At 51.4% G+C, this 22,210-nt stretch overlaps 2 protein-coding genes across 2 annotated transcripts; one reads left to right on the plus strand and one right to left on the minus strand.

Moving 5' to 3' along the window:
* Positions 1–1,516: 1,516 nt before the first annotated feature.
* DNAJC5G (DnaJ heat shock protein family (Hsp40) member C5 gamma) lies at positions 1,517–3,283 on the minus strand. The gene is made up of 4 exons (XM_069493885.1): positions 3,171–3,283; positions 2,647–2,860; positions 2,334–2,478; positions 1,517–1,584 (listed from the first exon to the last, which is right to left on the minus strand). The coding sequence occupies exons 1-4, from the start codon at positions 3,281–3,283 to the stop codon at positions 1,517–1,519; spliced, it is 540 nt and encodes a 179-aa protein (XP_069349986.1).
* Positions 3,284–14,671: 11,388 nt separating this feature from the next.
* On the plus strand, positions 14,672–22,062 carry SLC30A3 (solute carrier family 30 member 3). Its single transcript, XM_069494838.1, has 8 exons — positions 14,672–14,766; positions 18,309–18,490; positions 19,080–19,226; positions 19,322–19,475; positions 20,064–20,262; positions 20,523–20,628; positions 20,864–20,998; positions 21,914–22,062. Exons 1-8 carry the CDS (start codon positions 14,672–14,674, stop codon positions 22,060–22,062), a joined length of 1,167 nt encoding a protein of 388 aa, XP_069350939.1.
* The last annotated feature ends 148 nt before the right edge of the window (positions 22,063–22,210 follow it).

Genomic DNA, 22,210 nt, shown 5'->3' on the forward strand with positions numbered 1-22,210 from the left:
TGCTAGACCTGCAGTCATTGACAGTTTCCTCCTCCACAGGCTTAGCTGGTGGCCCTGGCCCTCCTCTTTAAGGCTGTGTGATTCAGAACAGCCACACCAGAGACTAGGGAGAGAGCCTCTTGTCCAACACTTCTGGCTCACTTTTGTTCTTGCTCACTCTTTTCTTGTACCACCCTAGAAAAAGAAGCTCAAGAGGCTAGAAGTGGCTGTGGTGCCAGGGCCTGGAAGTACCTAGGAGCATGGCCCTGAGAAAGTGTGGGATTCTAGTCCATGAGCACATCACTGGAGCTGCTCCAAGGATTTCAAATTTGTTGGGAAACTGAGAGAAGCTGAGCTGGGTGGAAAGGATCTGAGTGCCAGGGACCTATTTTGGGCACCCAGGGAATCAATCTCCAGGGAAATTTTAGAGCACTGACAAAGTCATAATCACAAGGCTCTGGGGCTCCCAAGTCCAGTTGTCCTGGACTCCAACTATCCAAACCAGGCCTGTCCCAATTGTGAGCACTGGTCTTCTTTGTCTCCTATAAGCCTTTTTTTCTACCTCAGGCACAATTTGTCTTTTTGGGCCCAATGTGTGCACTGGGAGTAGACAAAAGCTCTTTTATTTACTGACATTCTTTAGTCCTTCTCCCAGTCCGCAGAGAGAAGTTCGAGGAGTTACTAGGCTCTGACCCTGGGTGGATGGGAAATAAATGCAGAGAGGATACCAAACAGGCAGCATGAAGAGATGAGAATGGGGAAAGAGTCTGCAAGTGCAATCTTTTCCTTATCACATTCCATGCCCCTGTTTTAAGAACAAGGTATATGGTGATCAGCCTGCATATGATGTGATAAAAACGATGGAGGGTGTCAGGCACTGATGTGTGAACTTCAGTCAACCCACAGGACCAAGGCTCATTCATGTTGTGCTAATAGCCGAAGTCCAAGGAAAACCCAAAGATGGGACTACCTCTAAGCCTCGAATACACTCTGACTTTTCCTGAGTCGACTCATGATGGAATGAGGATGGCAATGCCAAGGGCCATGGGTACAGAAGAAGGTGAGACTGGCCCCAGAAAGGTATATTTGGCTTAGGAATGAGCTGATGCCAGGGGTTGCCACTATACAAAGTTGCAACAAAGGAGAGTTAACTGGTGTGGCAGCTCCATGGACCCGTAGACAGAATCTACCCTGTCCAGTTATAGGGATCCTGGCAGAGATATCACAAGGGGCTCAGGGGCTCTGCCAGCTGACATTGGCTCAAATAACAAGGCAGGCACAGGACAAAGAATCTCAGGAAAAGTCTGCCACCACTGGCTGAGATCTCATAAGGGTAAGGATGGGAGGGCTGCTCTCTGATATTAAAACTGGGACCAGGACTAAAAACAAGAGTAGCCAGGTGGCTCCGTACGGCCAGGGTCAGTGGAACCACCATGGGCAGAGATGATGTCCTTACTGGGACAGATGTCATCAATGCTTCTGAAGTTGGGATTCTTAAAAGAAGAGGGGTTAAATCAGGGTCAATGTCAGGACAGGGCTACTTGCTTCTCTCTTCAATGTGTCCAGTGGACTGGGCAGCAGAAGGCACCCTCCCTGGGTCAGCACCTAGTGGCAGAAGAAGGTAGTACCTTGTTAACCAGGAACGATAACCTAGAATTTAAAGCAAACCCCTATATGTAAGAATATAAACACTTGTAGTCCATATTATAAAGATATAAACTTTGCACCAATGACTCATGTGAAGTTACTTATATGCTTTTCTTATCTGTAAATTATTGCTGCCTTTCAGTTTACATACCTCACTCTTCTTCATCTCTTAATCATCTTCGTCATAGTCGTTGTTTCTAAAGTGACTTTTGGCTCCTGTGATGGAATTATATACATGATTACATATATAAAGAGTAAGTACTTTTAGTTTACTGATGAGAAACCCATTACTCTGCTAGTACTCATTAGCATCACTAGGTGGCACTGGTGTGAAGTTCAGTCAACCTACAATTTTAAAGTTGAACTATTTGGGGTGAGAATAATCTCAGACACTTCATCTTCCTTTTAGATGCAAAAAACTGCATTCTCAAACCTGTCTTCAACTACTGTCTTTTCTAGACATACTCTCACACCCCATTCCTTCGCTTAGCAAGAGAGGCCAACACCACGTTGAAACTGTCAGTTTGTGGCATAAGGCTCACAGAAACATATTGATCCCCTTCTCTTTCTTCACTCTGCCCCAATACCAGACTTGAAACTGCCATACTTAGGGGTTAACCTGCCATTTTCACAGGACTTTCTTACCCCTAACCATTTCTCTCCTTCCTAATCCAGATCTTACCTCAGTCCCTGCCTATGGTTCTCACCTGGCCTTGGAGGCTCTCTCTGGACGTTCTGTTCGTATCTCCTCCTAGTAACCTCCTCAGGAGGTGGTTTAAGTGTTCCACAGCAAAAACAGCAGCAACAACAGCAACAGCAGCAAGTGAGCAGTACACACAGGATGACAAGTGTCTAAAAGGTGGGAGACAATGGCCTCAGTGTGGCAGTTTTTCATTATGACCATTTGAGCTCCCCCTGCTTTAATCCTCCCAGCACCCAGAAAATGAGAGGACAGAAGCATTTGTCCTAGAAGAGGAGGGTCACCCCTCTTTCCTTAAGGGACTAGGAAGAATTGTGTACCTTGAACCAACAACTATTTATAGTAAAATAGTATCTGACGCCTTCTTCGCCATAGTGATCATACAGATATATTCCCAATGAGCCATGCTGGTCGTAGATTTTCCGCTTCTTAGGGTCACTCAGTATGGCGTGGGCTGTGTTGATCTCCTTGAATATTTCTGCTGCTTGAGGGTTCCCTGGATTCTTGTCTGGATGATACTTCAAGGCCAGTGACCTACCCAGGCAATACCCAAAAGGTGGGTGGGGAGGAGGATGGTGAATGGCTGGGGAGGGAGGGTTAGGATGAATAACAGGGACAGGTCTCTGGATAGTGCAGAAAGAATGCATGAGATGTGGTACAAAGGATGGCGGCAAGGAGCCAAGGTCTAAATTCCTTCCCATGCCACAGTTAAGAGGGTGATGGCCCCATTTGGCCCCAAAATGGAAGGCTTGCTGGGATTTAAAAATGGGTCAGGGAGCAAAGTAGAAAGAAAAAGGTTTAAAAGGGAAAACTCCAGGGTTTAACAAAGGGCTGAGGTCTGAACCTGTATGCCTTTTTGACGTCTTCAGGTGATGCACCCTTCTTGAGTTCCAGCACTGCATAGAGGCTCCTCCCACTTTTGGACAGCCGCCGGGCTGCTTCCTCCACCTGAGACATGCTTTGAGCCGGAGGAGAAAAAGCATTTGTGAGAACCTCCACAGGTAAGGGCATGGAGCAGTGAACTTCCAGTAAAAGGAAACTCGTTACTTTCAGGGGCTAGGCAGGTAAAAGATGATGAAAGAATAAGACAACAGCGAGTGTGATCGGTGACCAGCAGGAGAGTGCAGGTGACCAGAAAGGAATTCAAATTCAAATTTTAAAGAGGAAACATCTTCCCCTCACATTTCCGAGCATCCTCTAGCTACACAGACCTCAAAACATCCCACATCCTAGAGAGGCATAACCAAAGAGAGGTCAAAGTCATGGGAAGAGTTTGATTTTGTCCAGAGCTCCTTTTATCTTAAGTAAACAGCCCTGGGCCTCTCCAAGCTCACTGGTGGGTTTGCAAGACTAGGGCAGCCCCAGCCCCTGAACAGGTGGGTCAGGAAAGATCCACAGTTACCAACGGAGAAACCAAACTGCATGCTGCATAAGAGAAGTTGGGTGTCTGGAAGCCAGGCCCGAGGGGGTGCTTGCAGCCAGGCCAGGGACTTGCTTCTTTCCCCCAGCCTTCCGCTCTCAAACCATCCTACCTCTGCCCCTCAGAGACAGGCCAGTGGGGAGAACACAAAAGGATGACTCAGGGGCTGAAAAAGGAAGCAGAAAGGGGAGACTAGTGGGACGGCCCAAGGAGGGAAGAGAGAGCCGGATAGAGGCCTGCCGGGCCTACCGCCAAGGAGAACCCAGGCAAGGCCCCTCTGGCCCTGTGCCGACTCCCCAGCTGGGCCTGCTCCTTTACCTAGGAGTCCCTCTCTTGAGCCACGTAGGCCTCACACACCCTTCATCCTCCCGGGTGTGAAACTTCACACTGGCCAAGTCCAGCAGCCGACTGGGCTTGCGCACTGCAGCGACACTCCGGGTCGTTTTTGGCGCCCACAGAAAAGCTGGGTGGGGAGGCTACATTGGGCCTGGGACTTATTTCGCGCACAGGAAGCCTGAGCGCCGGGATCCGGGTGGGCGGCTGAACGTTGCTTCCGGCGCTTGGGGTCACCAGCTGCATCTGCGCGGGGCACCACCCGTCCTGATGGCCATCAGGACTCACCAACTCACTTAAGGAAAGGCAGTGGGCTTGCCGACCGTGGCAGACGAGAGGTATGGCTGCTGCAAGCCCTTCACAAGAGGTGTATTATCTTCCCAGTCCTCTTCAGAATTTAGGGGTCTCCCTCTTTTCCTTCCACCTGGAAACTCCTCCCCAACATTCAAGACCCACCTCCAATGTCAATGTTCCTAAGACTCCTTCCTTTTCTCTCCTAGTTATTCCCACCTTGTCTGTCAAAGCATTTCTCCTATTATATTATAATGATTTGTTTACACATCCCTTTAAAATGGTATCATGAGCTTTTCCAAAAGTACTACTGTGCTTCATTCAGAAACTTCGTTTAAATACCATTCCATCATGAGGGTGTACGATAATTTAATTATGTGATCCAGGTTGGATATTTAAGCTGTTTTAAACTATTTGATGGTATAATAACCTTATAATGAAAATTCTTATCAGAAATCCTTGAACAAATCTTTAATTTTTTCCTAAGGATGGATGCCTGGAAATGGAATTATTGGGTCAAAGTGAATTTTTTAATACCTTGATCACTGTTGCTAACTTTCTTCCTGGAAATGTACCAAAAGTACTAGTTTGCACCCCCACCTGCGGTGCATAGGAGCATCTTTCTCCACCTGGCCTCACTTCCTGTGATCTCCTACAGGAGGCAGTGTTTGCATCACTGATAATTTTTACCACTTTGTGGTGTTGGTTTTCTCTATAGAGGGGCACTGAAGGGTTCCTATAACATGTAACTGAAAAAGCTTTATTATTTTGACACTACCTGTCTGTTAACCCTCTTGTGGCTTTTATCACTCGCTTCCCTTTATTACAATTATTTGTACATATTTACCTCTCCCCTTCTAGGTTTTGTTTTGTTTTGTTTTGTTTTTTGAGACAGAGTCTCACTCTGTTCCCTGGGGTAGAGGGCCCGTGGCGTCAGCCTAGCTCACAGCAACCTCAAATTCTGGGGCTCAAGTGATCTTTCTGCCTCAGCCTCCTGAGTAGCTGGGACTACAGGCACGCACCACCACGCCTGACTAGTTTTCCTATTTTTAGTAGAGACGGGGGTCTCTCTCTTGCTCAGGCTGGTCTCGAACTCCTGACCTCAAGCGATCCTCCCACTTCTGCCTCCCAGAGTGCTAGGATTACAGGCATGAGCCACAGTGCCCAGCCAAAGCTGAAAATCTTTTTGGTGGTTTCTATTATGCCAAATTTCTTGAATCTCCAACTTTTCATCACCATCATGGAATGACAGAACTAGCAGAACAAGCCAGCTCAGTTCTTCACTAGTGCTGGGAAGAGAGAGTAGAAGCATTAGAAATACACTTACAACGAATTCCTTACCTCAGTTGACAAGGTCCTGCCCCTGCCTCTCACTCCAGTTGAGAACCCTTGTCTGCTTGCTCTGGGCTCTGCCCCACTGCTTTTCCGCCAGTTCTTGAAGACACTATGTTCCCTCCCACCTCAAGGGCCTTTGACCATTTTGTTCCCTCTGCCTGGAGGGCTCCTCCCCTAGGCTGTTTGTGTGGCCAACTTCTCATCCTTCAAGGATCTCAGCTTCACGCCTCCTCAGAGAGGCCTTCTAAGCTGGGTTCTACTTCTCTCTTCCTACCTCTTAATACCCTCACCATGGTTTGTGAATGTATATTTATTTGCGAATTGATTTGTTTAAGGGCTGCCAACCTCAGTTGACAGTGAGCTCCCGTGAGGGCAGGGACCTTGGTTGGTTGTTCACCACTGTATCTCTAGCACCTAGAACCATGCTTGGCTCACAGTAAGTGAATTAATGATTTGTTGAATGAGCTACAGCTGAGGGAGCCCTCTGCTGATCCAATGTAAGTCTGAAGGTTGGGCCATAGCAAGAATTCCCTAGGACAGAAGCACCTAGCTGGGGAACTGGTCAGGATTACAGTGCCCATCTTCCTTCATATGGCCCTAGACAAGAAGAAACAAGGATGGAGAAAGAAGGGGAGAGGGGAGATGATAACGTGATTCTGTATTCCTCCAGTTCCTAACACAGTTCCTGGGATATTGTAGGTGTTCAAGAGTGTTGATTGATTGAATGAAAGAGCAGACATTTGTGTGGCTTTTCAGAGGCACTTTTACCTAATTATCTCCTTGGGTCCTCACAGCAACCCTGAGGGGTGGTATCATCACATCCCTGCTTCACAGAATGAAAAAGGGCTAATTCAGTTCTGAGAGGAGTTAGAAAACATCTTTCACATCTTGCCAGAGGCTCCAGAATGTTTTTGCTTCTTATCATTGCCCTCTGACATTCTAATTAATCACAGTTCGTGGCTCTTGAAATAGCCATTATCTTTAAGTCTTGGGAGGCTCTGCTCTGAATGAAATGACACTGCAGCCAGCAAACCGCAGAGATGGGAATCTAGCAGGCATGTTGGCCAGGCATCCTTTGTCAGAGGCTCTCCATGTTGCCTTCACCTAGACAGTGATTCTGTTTTCTATGCCTAGGGTCTCTTCTTCTTCTTCTTCTTTTTTTTTTTTTCTTGAGACAGGGTCTTGTTTTGTTGCCTGGGCTAGAATGCAGTGGCATCAGCGTAGCTCACTGCAACTTCAAACTCCTGGCTCAGAGGAACCTCCTGCCTCAGCCTCCTGAGTAGCTGGGACTACAGGCATGCACCACCATGCCTGGCTAATTTTTGTTTTTTTGTAGTGATGGGGTCTCACTCTTGCTTAGGCTTTTAGGGTCTCTTCTAACACCCAGCACAGTACTAGGAAGAACACACGAGCCAGGAGTCAGAAGCCATAGCTAGTAACTCTGGCTTTGGCTCTAACAAGCTGTGTGACCTTGGATAAGTCACTTAATCTCACAGTTTCTTTTTCCTCACTATAGAAAACCTGTGCCATTTCACAGGGTTGATGTCAAGACTTGAATGGAAAAAACAAAAATAACTGTGCCAAAGAATGATTACAGACTAAAACCTTTTCTTGAACCGTTTGCCCTCCCACCATACTTTGAGTCAGTGATCTTACAGTTTACTACCCACCCAGAGCCATTTGGTCTCTCCTGGAGAAAACCAAGAAGCATCCCTTATTTACCCACAAACAACTAAAGTTTAGTAATATAGCTGGAATACACACACATACAGACAGCAGACATTGGCATATTTATACTCAAAATACCACACTCTAGAACATATGCAGTGGGAGAGAGCGATCATAATTTGTCACACTCAACCACCAGGTTCGTCCTAGAATTATACAGTCTTTGAGCTGGAAGGGACCTCAGAGATTTAACTCTAATCCAATGCCTTCATTTTATTAATATAACTGAAGAAAGTGCAGTCCAGAGAGAAGGATTGACCTGCTTGAGGTTAACCCAGTGATGTCCACAACCTGAGTCTTCTGACTCCAAGTTCAGTGTCTGCACCGTGACTGCGCCTCATACACACCAGCTCCCTTTCCACTTTAAAATCTGGATTTGGAGGCAGCCCAAAGCTGTGGGGGATCATCATGTCCTCTCATGGGTGAAGTCTGGTGTTGTCTTGCTCTCTCTTCCCTCAGTAGAAGGCATGTACACTACATGTGACCCAAAGACCCACCAGCCCAGTTTTGTTTGCCTGTCCTCCCCAGGCCAGACATCTGGGGTGGGATGTAAAGGGCTTTCAGCTAGACAGGCTGCTTCATGTCCCTGTCCTCTCTGACCTGCAACCCCAGACTCTGCAGACCTAACGCCAGGCTAACAGCACCTGCCTCCGCTGTGAAATGAAGGTAATAGTGTCTACCTCTTAGGATTGTTGTGAGGATTAAATATTTAATTTGAACAGTGCCTGGCACATGATAAGTGCTTTATCATTATTACTGTTATTGTAATAATTCTATCCTATCTCCTCCCAATTTTATAAGGAGAGAAGTTGCTTTTCATTTTGTCTCTGGGAAGAAGAGAAAACACAGGGTTTTTCCTGTAAGATTTGCAGATTGTCATTGGTGTCTTTCCATCCTTCCACATCCTTCTCCCAGCCTCTTAGAACCCTCTTAGAACCCCATTTCTTGTTCCCCCACCCCGGGCCCTCATGCCGCCCTCTGGCTATCCAAAACACCCCTCTTGGTCCTCCCCACGCAGCCGAAACTCCAAAATTACCACTCTCATTTCCTCTCCTTTCAACATTTCTAATAAAACTGTTGCCTCCATAGAATGACCTCGTCCCTAACGGTTAGGTAGAAAGCAATCTGGTTAAAACACTGTAATTTAGATTATGGTAAGAGAGACAATACCTTACATCCTCTTAATTCTCACTAATGCAAAAGGAGTAACTGGTAGCATTTCAGGCAGAGTGACTAATTGAAGTGAAAAATATCAGGCTATGCTTTGGGAAGAGACTTTGGTCCTTAAATCACTTCGCTCCTTTCTGTTCAACCCCACCAATTGCACGTCCTCTCATTTCCTGGGCTCTGCGCGCTTCCAGTTCTCCTCCTACATCTCTGGTAAGGTTCCTGTCTCCTTACTGGCCCTCTTCCTTCTCTCGCCTCCTAACTGTGGATGTTCTCTGTGGCTGGTCTTTAGCTTCTGCTCATGCTCTCTCTTCATCCGAGACCCAGTCTATACCCATGATTCTGCTGTTACGGGGAGGCTTTGATGTCATCCACGTGCCAGTGTCCCATTGCCTCAAAACCACACTCTAAAATCTGAACTCCACATCTTTCCCCCAAACTGGTTGTTCCTTTTGGTTTCTCCATTTCTGTTACTGTTGTGACTGTTTTCAAGATAATGAAGTTCAAAACCCAAGCATCACTGGGATGTAGATTTATTATTTTCCCCAAATTCAGGTTAAAAATCTCATTAATATTTTTCAAAATCATTTGTTCTTTCCTGTGTCCCTTCTTTTCAGCTCCCACAGCCTTGAAGTACCCCAGTTAAAAGCTTGCCATATCCCCCTGCCTGTTCTCCCTGCTGCCAGTCTCATCCCGCATACTGCCACCAGATCAACGCTCTTAAAGCCATGCTTCCATTATTATCACTGCTTTACTCATAGCCTACAGGATGCAAAACAACCTTTTAAATCCGGCAATGAACTCTACAACTTTATACCAACTCACCCCTCCAAACTCATTGTTTACTATTGTCCTAAAGTGAACCTTCCATAACAATCAAATTGGTCTCACCCCCTTAAATATCCCTGTTCTTTCTCACCTCTGTACAGGTGCTCTCACACCGTTTGTTTACTCAACAAATATCTGTCAAGCACTGCTATATGTCTAGTACTTTAGATACAACGATAAGCAGTCAAATTCTTTTTCTGACCTCGTAGATTATAGCCTAATGTGGGAGACAGACATTCATCAAGACCTTCAGCAAATATTTATTGGGTGCTATCATGTGCCCGACACTGTTCTAGGTGCTGGGGGTACAGCAGCACACAAAACAGACACAAATTTCTGCCATCATGGAGCTTACCTTTTGGTGGGAGTGGATAGACAGTGAACAAAGTAAATAAAATATATAGTATGTTAGATGGTCATAATGGCTATGGAGAAAAATAAAGCAAGGAATGGAGAAAGAGAATGTTTGTGGGGGGAAGGTTGCAATTTTTAAAAGGACAAGCAGAGAGGGCCTGAGATGGCGTTATCTGAGTCAAGACATGAAGTACGTGAGAACGTTGTGAGACATCTGGCAGAGTGCATTATTGGTAGCGAGGTGAGCAAATGCAAAGCCCCTGGGTCAGGAACATGCCTGGTGTGTTGCAGGACTCACACAAAGGTCAGGGTGGCTGGGGAGTGAGGTGGGAGGAGTATGAAGTGAGTTCAGAGGAAGCTAAATTGTGTAGAACCTTGCAGACCATTAGGACTTTGGCTGGTACTGTAAGATGAGGAGTGACAAAATCTGACCTATGTTGCTTAGCTACTGGGTTAAGAACAGACTATAAGGCAATAAGAGTGGAAACAGGGAGACCACCTAGGAGGCCACTACAATAATTGAGAAGGCTGAGGATGGTGGTTTGCACAAGGGTGACAGCAGGATTTAATGACAGCTTATATGTGGGGTGACAATAGAGGAGTCAAGGATGACCCTAAGGTTTCTGGCCTGAGCAAATGGAAGGATGGAGTTCCCATGTTCTGATATGGGAGGACTGCAGAAAGAAAAGGTTTGGGATGCGATGACAATCAGGAGCTCAGATTTGGACTTATGGAGCTTGATGTGCCTGTCTGTTAGACATTAGAGAAGATATGTTAAGCTGACATTTGGGTATTTGAGTTTGGAGTCCAACTGAGAGATCTGGGAATCATCACCATATAGATGTCTTTTTTTCTTTCTTTTTTTTTTTTTTTCATCTTTACCACTGCCAGGATAGATGTCATTTTTAAAAATCCATTTTAATAGAAAATTTCAAACACATACAAATATAGAGAGAGTAGTACAGTGATTCCCCATGTGCCCAACATCCAGCTTCAACAACCGTCACTTTTTGCTGTTACTTGATAGTATTTAAAGGCTGAAGACTGGATGATAAATCCATGGGAGTGACTGTGTAAAGGTAAGAGAAGAGGGTGACCCGTCCTGGGCTAATCCAACACTAAGAGATCGAGTAGGTGGGGAGGAACCAGCAAAGGGCTGAAAATAAGCAGTCAGTGAAGCAGAAGGAAAACCAGATTATGGTATACTGGAAGCCAAATGAAGAAACAAATAATTCCCAAATAACAGTTTAATTACACTGTGATAAATGCTAAGAAAGAAAATGTAGTGTGCAATGAGCACGTGTGACAAGAGAACCAACCTAGTATGGGGGCCAGGGAAGGCCTCCTCCCTCATCCTCTCTATGACCAGCTAAAATCCTCCCTCCTCCATCCTGCTTCCATTCGGACACCCAGCTCCTCTTTTCTGGGATGGCTTACTAGAGCCTATGTGCCAGCCACTAGTGGGGCACTAGGGACACAGTATGAGAAAGACGCAATTCCTGCCTTCAGGGAGTTGCTCTCTAATGAGGAGACAGACAAGCAGAGGATTTCATTACAATGTGGTGAGTGCTCTGCTCAGATGATCGCAGTGAGCCTTGAGAGAACTGGGGAGCAGCACAAACCCAGCCTGGGGTAAGTTGGGAAAGGCTGCCTGGAGGTGACATCTGAGCAGAGAATGGAGTACAAGTTGGACCTCTAGGTTGCCTCTGCCCATACACTTCAGCTTGGCTTGGACCTCTCAAGTGTTAACTCCTGCACACATACTTAAATTACAGATTTTGCCTGAGATCTCTAGCCCAGCTTAGACCTCAGTGGTAGGTGTTGCTCTCCTCTCCCATTATGAACTGGTCCAGCATGGACTTCTAGTCTGGGACCCCCTGCACCTCTCTTCTGGCCTGTTCTGCCAGACAGAGGCCTTCTGGAAGCTGGCAGCGACCTATCTTCCTGGGATATCCAGGGCTTCTCCTCAGTCATGCCTTTGGGACTAAGAGCAGCCTAGTGACTCACCTTAGAGAAGATTGATACCTGAGGCAGGACAGGACAGGCAGCAAGAGCAAGTGGATTAATCAGTAACAAAGGACTGCAGAGCAGAAGTCTCTTGCAGTCAAGTTACAGTCAGGAGGGGAGGTAACAGTCTATCTTGTTCACCACCAATCCCCTGGTAGGCTAGCAGGCTGCATGGCAGGGAATAAATGTTGAGTAAATGTTGAATGAACAGTTCTTACAGGACTGCAGTTCCATACAGGTCACCAGCCCTAAGCTGACCTTCCAACTCCTGAGTCATTTTCCTAGCTCCTGTCCAGGTGAAGCATGACTTCCTCAGGCCTGGTATTCGCGAGGACCCTTTGCAAAGATTTTCATAAGGCCACTTGATGGCTCTTTGAGAAACAGGTGCAAGCACCTTGTTTTGCTGCCAAGCTTTCCTTACATAAATTTCCAAGCGAAGGTTGGAATTCCCACTGCCGGCGCCCTCGGCTTCTGGAGGCTGCATGTTCCGCGGCGGTCAGCTCCAACGTGCCTCTCCCTTCCCTGCCTGCTAGCTCCCCAGCGGTGGCGGGTTGGGCACGTGCCAGCGTCTGCGCCCCCTCCCGGGCACTCAGGGCTGCTGTCCGCGCGCGGCGGGCTGTGCAGGAAGGGAAATCCCGGAGGAAGCCATTGTTGTTTTGTCCCCTGTTGTCGTCATCAGCTGAGTCTGCCAAGAAGCCGGTTCTCCGCATAGGGCTCCGCCGTTTCTCCCCATTCTTCAGCTCACTCACCCCGGCCACTTTGGGCCAGGCTAACGCATCAGAGCCTGGGAGTGCGCGGTGGCCCCTCCGCATCCCAGCCAGCTCCAGGGTTCTCAGAATTGGAGAAAGCCCTAGGACGGGTGCGGAAACTTAGAAAACCGACGGCACCAGGCGGGGCGTGCCCTGGGCCCTGGCATAGCCGCGCAGGGACATGCGTCCCACCCCGGCTCTGACACGGGCAAACGAGGTGACCTTGGCCAGTGGCCTCCCCACTCGCCGCCTCAGTTTGTCCCCCTGTGACCTGAGGAGGTAGCTGAGGTCCTTCTAGCCCCACGCCTCTAGGGGAGGTTGGAGGAAGAAAGCCCCCCTTCGCTTCCTCACCCAGTCGCCCCCTCGCCCCGTTTGGGCTTTGAGCTGGGCCTTCGGCCAAGAGAGAGGGGGCAGGCGCCGAGCAAAGGCAGCCTGAGGCCAGGAGCGTGGCGTGGGTGGAGGCGCGCGCAGACCCTTCGGTTCCCCTGCACAGCGCAGTACATCACTTCGAACACCCCGCCCGCAAACCTTGGCAGGAGCCTAGCATTCTCCCCTGCCAGCCCGCCGCCCAGCTTGCCTAATCCGTTTAAGCCTCACCTCCTCCGCGAAGCTCTCCCAGGTTAACCCCATCACTTCCACCACTCTATTTGGCACGTGCACCAGTTTTGTTTTTGTAAGTGCACGCGCGCGGGCTCATTGTTTGGAACAACAATGTTGAGGGCAGGTGTGTATCTCCAGAACCCTCAGTTCAGAACGCCCAGTGTGTTCTGAAGGATACGGTTGATGGGTTTCTAGCCTGGGCTCACTAATCACTCCCACCCTCCACGCTTCCCCATCCCTGCTCACTCTCTCCCCTCCTCCTACGGACCCTCCTCTTCACAGACTGTCACAGCTTGGAGTGCACAATCCAGTTCCCACCCCCTTTTCATTCTACAGTGGCGGCAAGTGCCAAGGGCAGAGAACATTGAGCATTTGAAGCTTCGACTCCAGGCTGGGCCACCGACTTTGCTGTAAGTCGCTCCTTCCCCTGGGTTTTAGTTTCCCCAAAATGAGGCAAAATGAGGTAATACGCGGGAAGGTGCTACAGGTACGGAGGTTAGGAATCACCAGTTCACAAGCTGAGCCTCAGCCTCCCTTCCATAAACAGTGGCTGTGATCCCAGAGAGATGGCATGGACTCCACCGGCTGCCCCCGCCTGTGAGAGCACCGTGACCTACACTATCTTCAGTCAACTGCAGCGTCCTGACCCCGGGAGGGAAAGAGGATGGGGATCCAGTCCGAGCCCTTTATTCACGGCCTGCATGTCCTTGGACTCAGTTTACTCATCGGAAGAGCAGGGTTAATAATGGGTTGAAAGAGAGCAGGAAGATTTTTGTCACCCAATGTCTCCGTATAAAAATAAATGATCATTAGCAGTACAGTGCTTGGCAGCACATTTTGCTTGTGAATTCCGACCCCAGATCCTCCACAGAGGGGTTTCCGGCTGGAATCCCTGCAGTACTCCCGGGCGTGTCACCACCAATCACCCACATTCTTTCTGGTTCTCTCGAGATAGGTAATGGGTCTGCACCTGTTTCAGCCTCCGCACAGGGGCTGGGGCCACAAGGTAACGGGGTGGCGGAGCGATACCCCCGCACGGGCATGCAAAGGACCATGTGCCTTGGGTGAAGTTTGTTCGGGAGGTCCCTAGGCTTGAGGAGCTTGGCCTGGAACCGGTGGGCGGGACTTGGGTGGGGGCGTGGCTAGTTCGCCGAGGGGCGGGGTTATGGAGATGGGGCGTTTCTAGAACCCGGGTGGCGGGGGCGCTCCCGCCTCCCCCGCCAGGCTGTGGCGTCGGGAAATGGGGCTTTGGCTATGGGGGTGCGGCTCCGGGGCGGGGCTTAGGCGTGGGAGAGAGGCCGGGGAGCCTGGAGGCGGGGCTTGGGGAGCTCGCTCCACGCGGGGCGGGGCTCCAGCGGCCGCGGGATCTGCAGTTCGGACTCCACGCGCCACAGTCGCTGCAGTTCCCTCCACTCTGGTGGTCCCGTGGCCCTGCGGGGAGTCCAGGGGTCGGCGGGCCGCTTGGACTTGGCGCGGGGCCGGCCCCGCCTCTCCCTCCCTCGTCGGGGCCTAGACGGTCAGGGCAGCGGGGACATGGAGCCCTCTCCCGCCACTGGGGGCTCGGAGACCACTCGTCTGGTGAGCCCCCGGGACCGCGGCGGCACTGGCGGCGGCCTGCGCTTGAAGAGGTAGGACAGACCTTGGCTGGCGCTCGGCCTGGGGGTGCCACACTGCTACCCTCGGTCCATTTCGTTGTCTCCCTCAGCGCGGGCCCTGGCTGCCCGCCCCAGCGCACCGCGGCTCCCTCGGCCCCGCTGCGCCCCGGCTCTGTCGCGCCTGGCTCTGTCCCCTCAGGCAGCACAGAGGTCCCCCGCCCCAGCCAGCCCGCCCAGCCAGCCCCGACCCCAGCCCCTCTACAACCACCTACACTTCCTCCTGGCCGCCTAATTTTCTCCCGGGCCGGCGAAGCGGCCCCGGGCCGGCGTCCCAAGCTTCCAGACCCTTCCGCTGCCCCCACCGCGTCTGACTTCCCTGGGAGATGCTGCCGCTCCGTCGGGCCGCAGCCGGCGCTGGGGGCCCCCGATGTCCGCATTGCTCCGGGGCCAGGCGGAACACCTTGCCGCCCCGGAGCCCCATCTGTAGGCCCCGGGTCCTTTCCTCTGCGCGCCCGGGCTCGGGGCACCACCTCCAGCCACGGCCAGCTGTGGGCTCCCGGTCCTAGGATGGGCTCGGGCTCAGCGGGGGGTCTTCCAGGGCCCCGGGAGGCGGGCGGCTGCGGGGAAGCGAGGGGGCGGCAAGGAAGGAGCAGGTGCGATCTGGGCGGCGGGGGTATTCCCGGCTCCGCACAGACGGGGCCGGGGGCGGCGAGGTGTGAAATGAGGCGCGCCGAGCGGCCGGGACAGCGGGCCGGGGGCGGCCGGAGAACCGCCTCCGCGTCCCGCCGGCCTCCCGTGCCCGCCGGCGCCCTCCGCCCTGGCCTTCGGAGCGGCCGCGCCGGCCCTCCCGGGCCACCTCCGCTGGCCATTTTGTCTGTTGGCTGACCGTCCGTTTGTCTCCGGAATTTGGCAGGGTCTCTGGCTTTTTCTCTTCCCCCATCTCTCCCAATCTTTCTGTTTCTCTCTCAGCCCTCTCCCTTTGTCTCTGACGTGGTGCTTCTGTGTGTTTCTCGCTCTTTCCTTGGGTAGGGGCCTTAAACCCGGGTGGGCGGGGAAGTGGGTGAACACAAGGGAGTGGAGACCCTTTCCTGCAGGGGCCTGCAGACTGGGCAGCTGGGGGGGCTTCAGCTGTGGCCCTGGCATCTCTTCACATCTCCTTTGACTTTGCTTCTGCTTCTTCTCCCCTCACTACCTCATTCATCCCTCTTCCTACTCAATATTATTTGTTGTTTGTTGGGGGTTTCAGAGGGCCAGGAAGAGGAACCAGCCTTTCCTCCTCTCTAAGCAGAATATAGCCACCCCACATACACACACCCCCGCACACCAACAATGAGGCTTCTTCAGTGCCCAATTTATGCAGAACAAAAGGCAGCAGCCTGTTGATGGGTGGCTACCTTGGTGACTGGTGTGCTACCTCAAGGCCAGAGAAGGCATCTTGCCCACTGCTCCAAAGCCACCCAGCCGTGCTTTGCTCTTCAGACCTGCATCTCTGACTCCCAGCCCGTCTTCATTCTCATATGACCATTAGTCACCAAATCCTGCAGCATTTTCTGCAAGAGGCACTTCCTAACCTACCTGCCCCTCCTCTAAAACTCTGTGCCAGAAGGCTCTGGCCTTGTCTGTTCTAGACCCCTCCATCTGCTCTCCTTTCCTCTCTTCCTCCCAATCAGCAAGGTCATCTCAGGACTCAGGAAATACTGGTTCAAGCAATGGATGTATCTCCCTGTATGTTTCTTTGAACCCATCACTTTCATCCTTAGTCCTTCCCCTGGTGCCTCACACTTGAACTCCACACCACAAACCTTGTCGGTGTCATTCCCCATGTCTGGAGCACCCTTCTCCACCTAGGTCTCATCTCCTTAAACATATCTTCATCTGTGAAGTTCTTACCCCCTGTGAGTGGGTGCTCCCTCCCCTGTGCCCCAAAGTCCTTTGTTCATAACCCTTCCAGCACCAGCCTCTCCTTGCATAGTAAGTCATTTGTTTCACATCTGTCTCTCCCACTAGGCTGGGCTTCGTTATGCGTACACTGCCTGGCACACCTCATTGAACGAATGAGGATGGGTTTCAAAGCCACCTTCATCTCCCTGTCTCCTCTGAAAACCATACACACCAGATTCTAAGTCTTGGATGGGGCTTTTGAAATTTGAGAGATCAATCTACCTACAAGCACTTGAATTTTCTCTACAAGCACCAAATGTCCCCCCCACCTCCTTCAAACCTCCATTCACCCACTTGGCAGAGCTTTCCTCGCCAGAAGGCCCCAGGCATCCCTCCCCACTCTGCCGCTGTGTTCACTTTTCTATCTGGAGCCATTGTTTTCATTCATGGGTAATCTCGTCACACCTCCCCTAGTACTGTATTTTCTATTCATGTCCTTTATTCTGTGGAAGGTTCTGTCCTTGCAGGGGTTCAGGTTGGGTAGTGGTGGAGGTGAGAATTGGCCCAGAATGAACCTAAAACTCAGCCTGAGCCCAACCTCTGGGATCCCTGGGTAAGGCCATCAGCCCCGTTTATTTGTCAGGGGAGGCTTATGGCACTATGCAGTTAAAGCGGCCTCTGCTGAGTGCCTGTGGTCAGACTGAGGCCCAGTTAATGTGTCGCAGACTCCAAATCCAGTGCCCCTGTCACTACCATCCCCAGCCGTAACAGTCTGCACCTATACCTCCTCACGCCAACCTCAGCTCTGGAATCTAGCCCTCAGTTCTCGGTGCCTGGAATCTCAGACCTTCTGGGTCCCAGACCTTCTGGGTCCCAACGTTCCACTCCCCTCTTAAAGGGCCGCATTTCAGCTGCATGTGTAGAGAGGAAGGGGCAGGATGTGGGAGTGGCCTGGGAGGGAGGTGCACTAAGGCCAGGATCACGTGGGGAGTCCAGCTCCACACTGTCATAGCAGCTTCTCTTCATATTGCCTTTGCCTGGAATGTTGACCCCATCTTTACCAAAATGCTTCCCATTCTTCAAGGCCTTTCTCACGTTATCTCCTCTAGCTGTTTCCTTGATTTCCTCATTAGAATTAAACTATCCCTCTCTCCTCAGAGTCCTGATAGCACTTTAACTGCTCTAATGGCAATGACCACCTTCTGCTCTGGATCGTAGCATTTGGTACACATTTGTCTTGTTCACCAAGGGCTTCTGGAGATCAGAAGGGATGTCCTGCTCATTTTGTATTCCTTGTGGTGACCAGCTTAATAATTGATTTGGTTGGGGTCTAGTCTAAGCTCTACCAACAACTGGCTGTGTGGCCTCCATACATTCTCTCCCTCTCTGAGCCTCACATTTCTAATTTATTTAGTAAAATATTAGACTAGACTGTCTGTAAGGTGCTTTCCAGCTGTGAAACTCTGTGGCTCTGTGTATGGAAGGGAGAGGGAGGCTGGAGTCTGAACTGTTTGTTCATTTGGCCCCCATCTCCCACATGGCCCTCTGTCCACAAGCCTCCCGGGTATGACAGGCCTTGGGACGGAGTGAGAGATGGGCCATGTCTGAGGAGGCCAGCCTGGGGCACGGAGGACCTGGGGTGAGCAGGCCAGTCTGTGGGCCAGGCCCAGGCTGAACCGTGCTGCTCGCCTCAGTCTCTTCACAGAGCCCTCAGAGCCTCTACCCGAGGAGCCCAAACCTGTGGAGATGCCCTTCCACCACTGCCACAGGGACCCCCTGCCACAGCAGGGCCTCACCCCCGAGAGGCTGCATGCGCGGAGGCAGCTGTACGCCGCCTGTGCTGTGTGCTTCGTCTTCATGGCTGGGGAGGTGGTGGGTAAGTTGGAGAGCATCCTCCCGACACCTGCCTAAGCCACTGTCCACTCAGAGTCCTGGGGGTGTTCCTGGGTGGAGGTGCAGAGATGGGGATGGCTGGGATGGGGGTGCTGGGTGCCAAGGACTCAGGAAGTGGGAGTGGGTGAGGGACAGAGCACCAAGGGGAATTTGGGCCGAGGTCTGGGGCCCATGGGCTAGGGCTGACTTCTAGGTGTTAACTGGGCTTTTAAAGGCCTATTTTCCTGTTATTAAAACAAATTATGTCATTGTAACCGGGGCATGGTGACGCATGCTTGTAATCCCCGTGACTTGGGAGGCTGAGGTGGGAAGAACCCAGGAGTTCGAGGCCAGCCTGGGTAACATAGTGACACCCCATCTCAAAAAAAAAAAAAAGACGGCACTGTAGAAAAACTAGAAAAAGTAGATGAGTGAAAAGAAGAACATGAAAACTACCTGTAATCCCATCACCCAAGAAAACCCCAATTTACATTTTAGTGTATATCCCTCAACTTATTTTCCATGCCCGTATGCACATATTACCTGACATTTGCTAAGTGGAACCAGCACTGTACGTCACTTTGCCCCGGCAGGCGGGTATTTGGCGCACAGCCTGGCCATTATGACCGATGCAGCCCACTTGCTGGCGGACGTGGGCAGCATGATGGGTAGCCTCTTCTCCCTTTGGCTCTCCACACGTCCAGCCACCCGCACCATGACCTTTGGCTGGCACCGCTCAGGTAAGGCCCCTGCATGACCGGTGACCCTCCAGTCTTGCCGGAGGGTACCTTTCAGGATCCTGAGCAGGTCTCTGACAGCTTGTCTCCCCCTGCAGAGACTCTGGGGGCTCTGGCCTCCGTGGTCTCCCTCTGGATGGTCACTGGCATCCTCCTGTACCTGGCCTTCATCCGCCTGCTGCACAGCGACTACCACATCGAGGGGGGTGCCATGCTGCTGACCGCCAGCATCGCAGTCTGTGCCAATCTGCTGTACGTTCCAGTGTGGAGCAGGCACCATGTGGGGCTCAAAGTGAGGGGTCTTCCTCCAGCATGGGAGAGCTGGCCCTCCCCTCCCTTGCCAGACACACCAACATGCACACACAGCTCTCAACTGTCTGCCCTGGGCCTGACTGGGAAGGGCCTGGGATAGAGACCTAAACTTCAGTGTCAACAGACATTTGTTAAGGGCCTACTGTGTACCAGCCACTCTGCTGGGGGTTTTCATCAGTATTGTCTCATTTAAACCTCACAACCACCCCTAGTAGGCAGTATTTCCCCTAGTTTACCGTTAATGAAATCGATCCCAACAGGTGACCAGGTGACTTGCCCAAGCCACATAGCTATTTAGGTAGCAAGGCCAGGATCTGAATCCACGTCTCTGGCACCAAATCCAGTATTCTCTCCCCCAGCCCGCATCCTCTATATCTCTCTCTCTCTCTCTCTCTCTCTCTCTCTCGGACAGTGCTGTTTTCTTCCTGGGGATGGAAATAGGGGGAGGTAGGAGGAGGAGGCATGGACATAGTGGCAGGGGCGGCCAGGGCAGGCCCCCTGGGCTGAGCTGCTCTCCTTCTCCCTCAGAATGGCCTTTGTGCTGCACCAGGCTGGGCCCCCCCACAGCCATGGGTCTAGAGGGGCGGAGTATGCACCGCTAGAGGAGGGGCCTGGGGAGCCCTTGCCGCTGGGGAACACCAGTGTCCGGGCAGCCTTTGTGCACGTGCTGGGCGACCTCCTGCAGAGCCTTGGGGTGCTGGCTGCCTCCATCCTCATCTACTTCAAGGTATCGTCTGTGGGGGCCTGCCTTGCCTTCCTCCCCGCAACTCCACACCCCACCCCTCCTTCCCAGGACCCTCAGCCTCCTTCCCCCCCGACTCTAGTTCCTACCTCCCAGCTCCTCAGGACTCTCCCAGCCCTGGGTCACGTTCCCTTTCCCCTCTACAGGGTTCCCGGGGGCCTCTCAGGTCCTATTCATCAGGATGCCCCTAGGTCTTGCTCTGAAAGGTCCCTGGTTGCTGGGCTCAGGGGTCTCTTTCTCTATAGCCTCAGTACAAAGCGGCTGACCCCATCAGCACCTTCCTCTTCTCCATCTGTGCCCTTGGATCCACGGCGCCCACCCTTCGGGATGTTCTTCGCATCCTCATGGAAGGTGAATCAGAAACCACTGCTCCCTACCCTGGGGCCCTCTCTGACTCCCTCTAGCACTGGGCCACCTCTCTTCTCCGAAGAGAGTGGTGAGAATGCTTGGGTGGGAGGATTTGGGCATAGGGTGAATCATGGGGGTCAACAGGATAATTGGATATAGGATTGGGGAGGTGAAGGCTAGGGGGCTGCCCCTGGCAGGAGCATCCCTTGTGGTGAGACATGGCTGGTGCTGGTTGCAGGTACCCCCCGCAGTGTGGGATTTGAACCTGTGAGGGATACACTGTTGTCAGTGCCAGGAGTCCGGGCAACCCATGAGCTGCACCTGTGGGCCCTCACGCTCACCTACCATGTTGCCTCTGCACACCTGGCCATTGGTGAGTCTGCGCGGGCCCCAGCCAATTACTTTCTGCACACGTGCCTCTACCCCCAGCGTGCACAAAGCTTGAATTACTGGATTGTTTCAGTCTTTCCTGATCTCTCTCTGTTTCTGTCTCTGTCTCTCTCACTTTCCTCTCTCTCACACACACACATATGTGTGCATGTTGCATGTTGGAGACAAAGAGTCCCAGACATGGTATTCTGGCAGAGGTTTCACCCTCTCTGAAATAGCACAGGGAACCAGCAACCCTTTAAAAGATTACTGGTACCTACAGGTCCAGTGACAGGGCCACAGCTAGATAGATTATGGCACCTCCCCTCTAGGGTGTCACATAACTATTAAAAATGATGATTATGAAGAATGTATGGCAACTAGGAAAAATGTTTATGGTATAATGCTGAGAGAAAAAAGCTGAATATAAAATTACATCTACATTATGATTCAACTATTAAAAATATATATGGTGACTCATGAGCTGACAAAGGATTTTTGAGTTTCTTCCAGATGCAAGAAGCAATCAGAGACATGCAATTTGGATGCCAAAAATATTATAATTTGTGGGATATTTGATGGTAACTCTAGAGGGACAATGGGACAGAATATTTAACATCTGGATTGTCCTGGGAAATCGAGTGGTATGGCTGCTGAAATATTGATACCCAAAGACAGAAGAGAATAGAAGACTAGGAACAGTTTAGTGTGTTAGCATGGTCGATTAGGGGTGAGTGTCTCCAACATTTTCTTTGACGATTTTACGCTGTTCATACAGTACAGAAAGAAAAGCAAGCTCCGCATTTATGCGTGGCTTTAATGCTGTGCAGCCCTCAGCCTCTTCGTGCATCCTTATCTCAGCCCCTGCCTGTTCCTGACTCCCTGGGGACTGATGCTGCCTCTTATCGCTCTCCCACAGACTCCACTGCTGACCCTGAAGCTGTCCTGGCTGAAGCCTCATCACGGCTCTACTCCCGGTTTGGATTCTCCAGCTGCACCCTGCAGGTTGAGCAGTACCAGCCGGAGATGGCCCAGTGCCTGCGCTGCCGGGAGCCCCCTCAAGCCTGAGCCACAGCCCCGTCCTCGCCCCACTGCCAGGCCCAAGCTCAGCCCTGGACTCTCAGCACCTTCCTCCCTGATCAGGGAGAAGGGACCGAGCTGGGCCCATACCCCTCCTTCTCCCCCTCCTTCCACCTGCCAAACTTCCCAGCCCCAG

Source organism: Eulemur rufifrons, chromosome 19 (genome assembly GCF_041146395.1).
Source record: "Eulemur rufifrons isolate Redbay chromosome 19, OSU_ERuf_1, whole genome shotgun sequence".
NCBI lineage: Eukaryota > Metazoa > Chordata > Mammalia > Primates > Lemuridae > Eulemur > Eulemur rufifrons.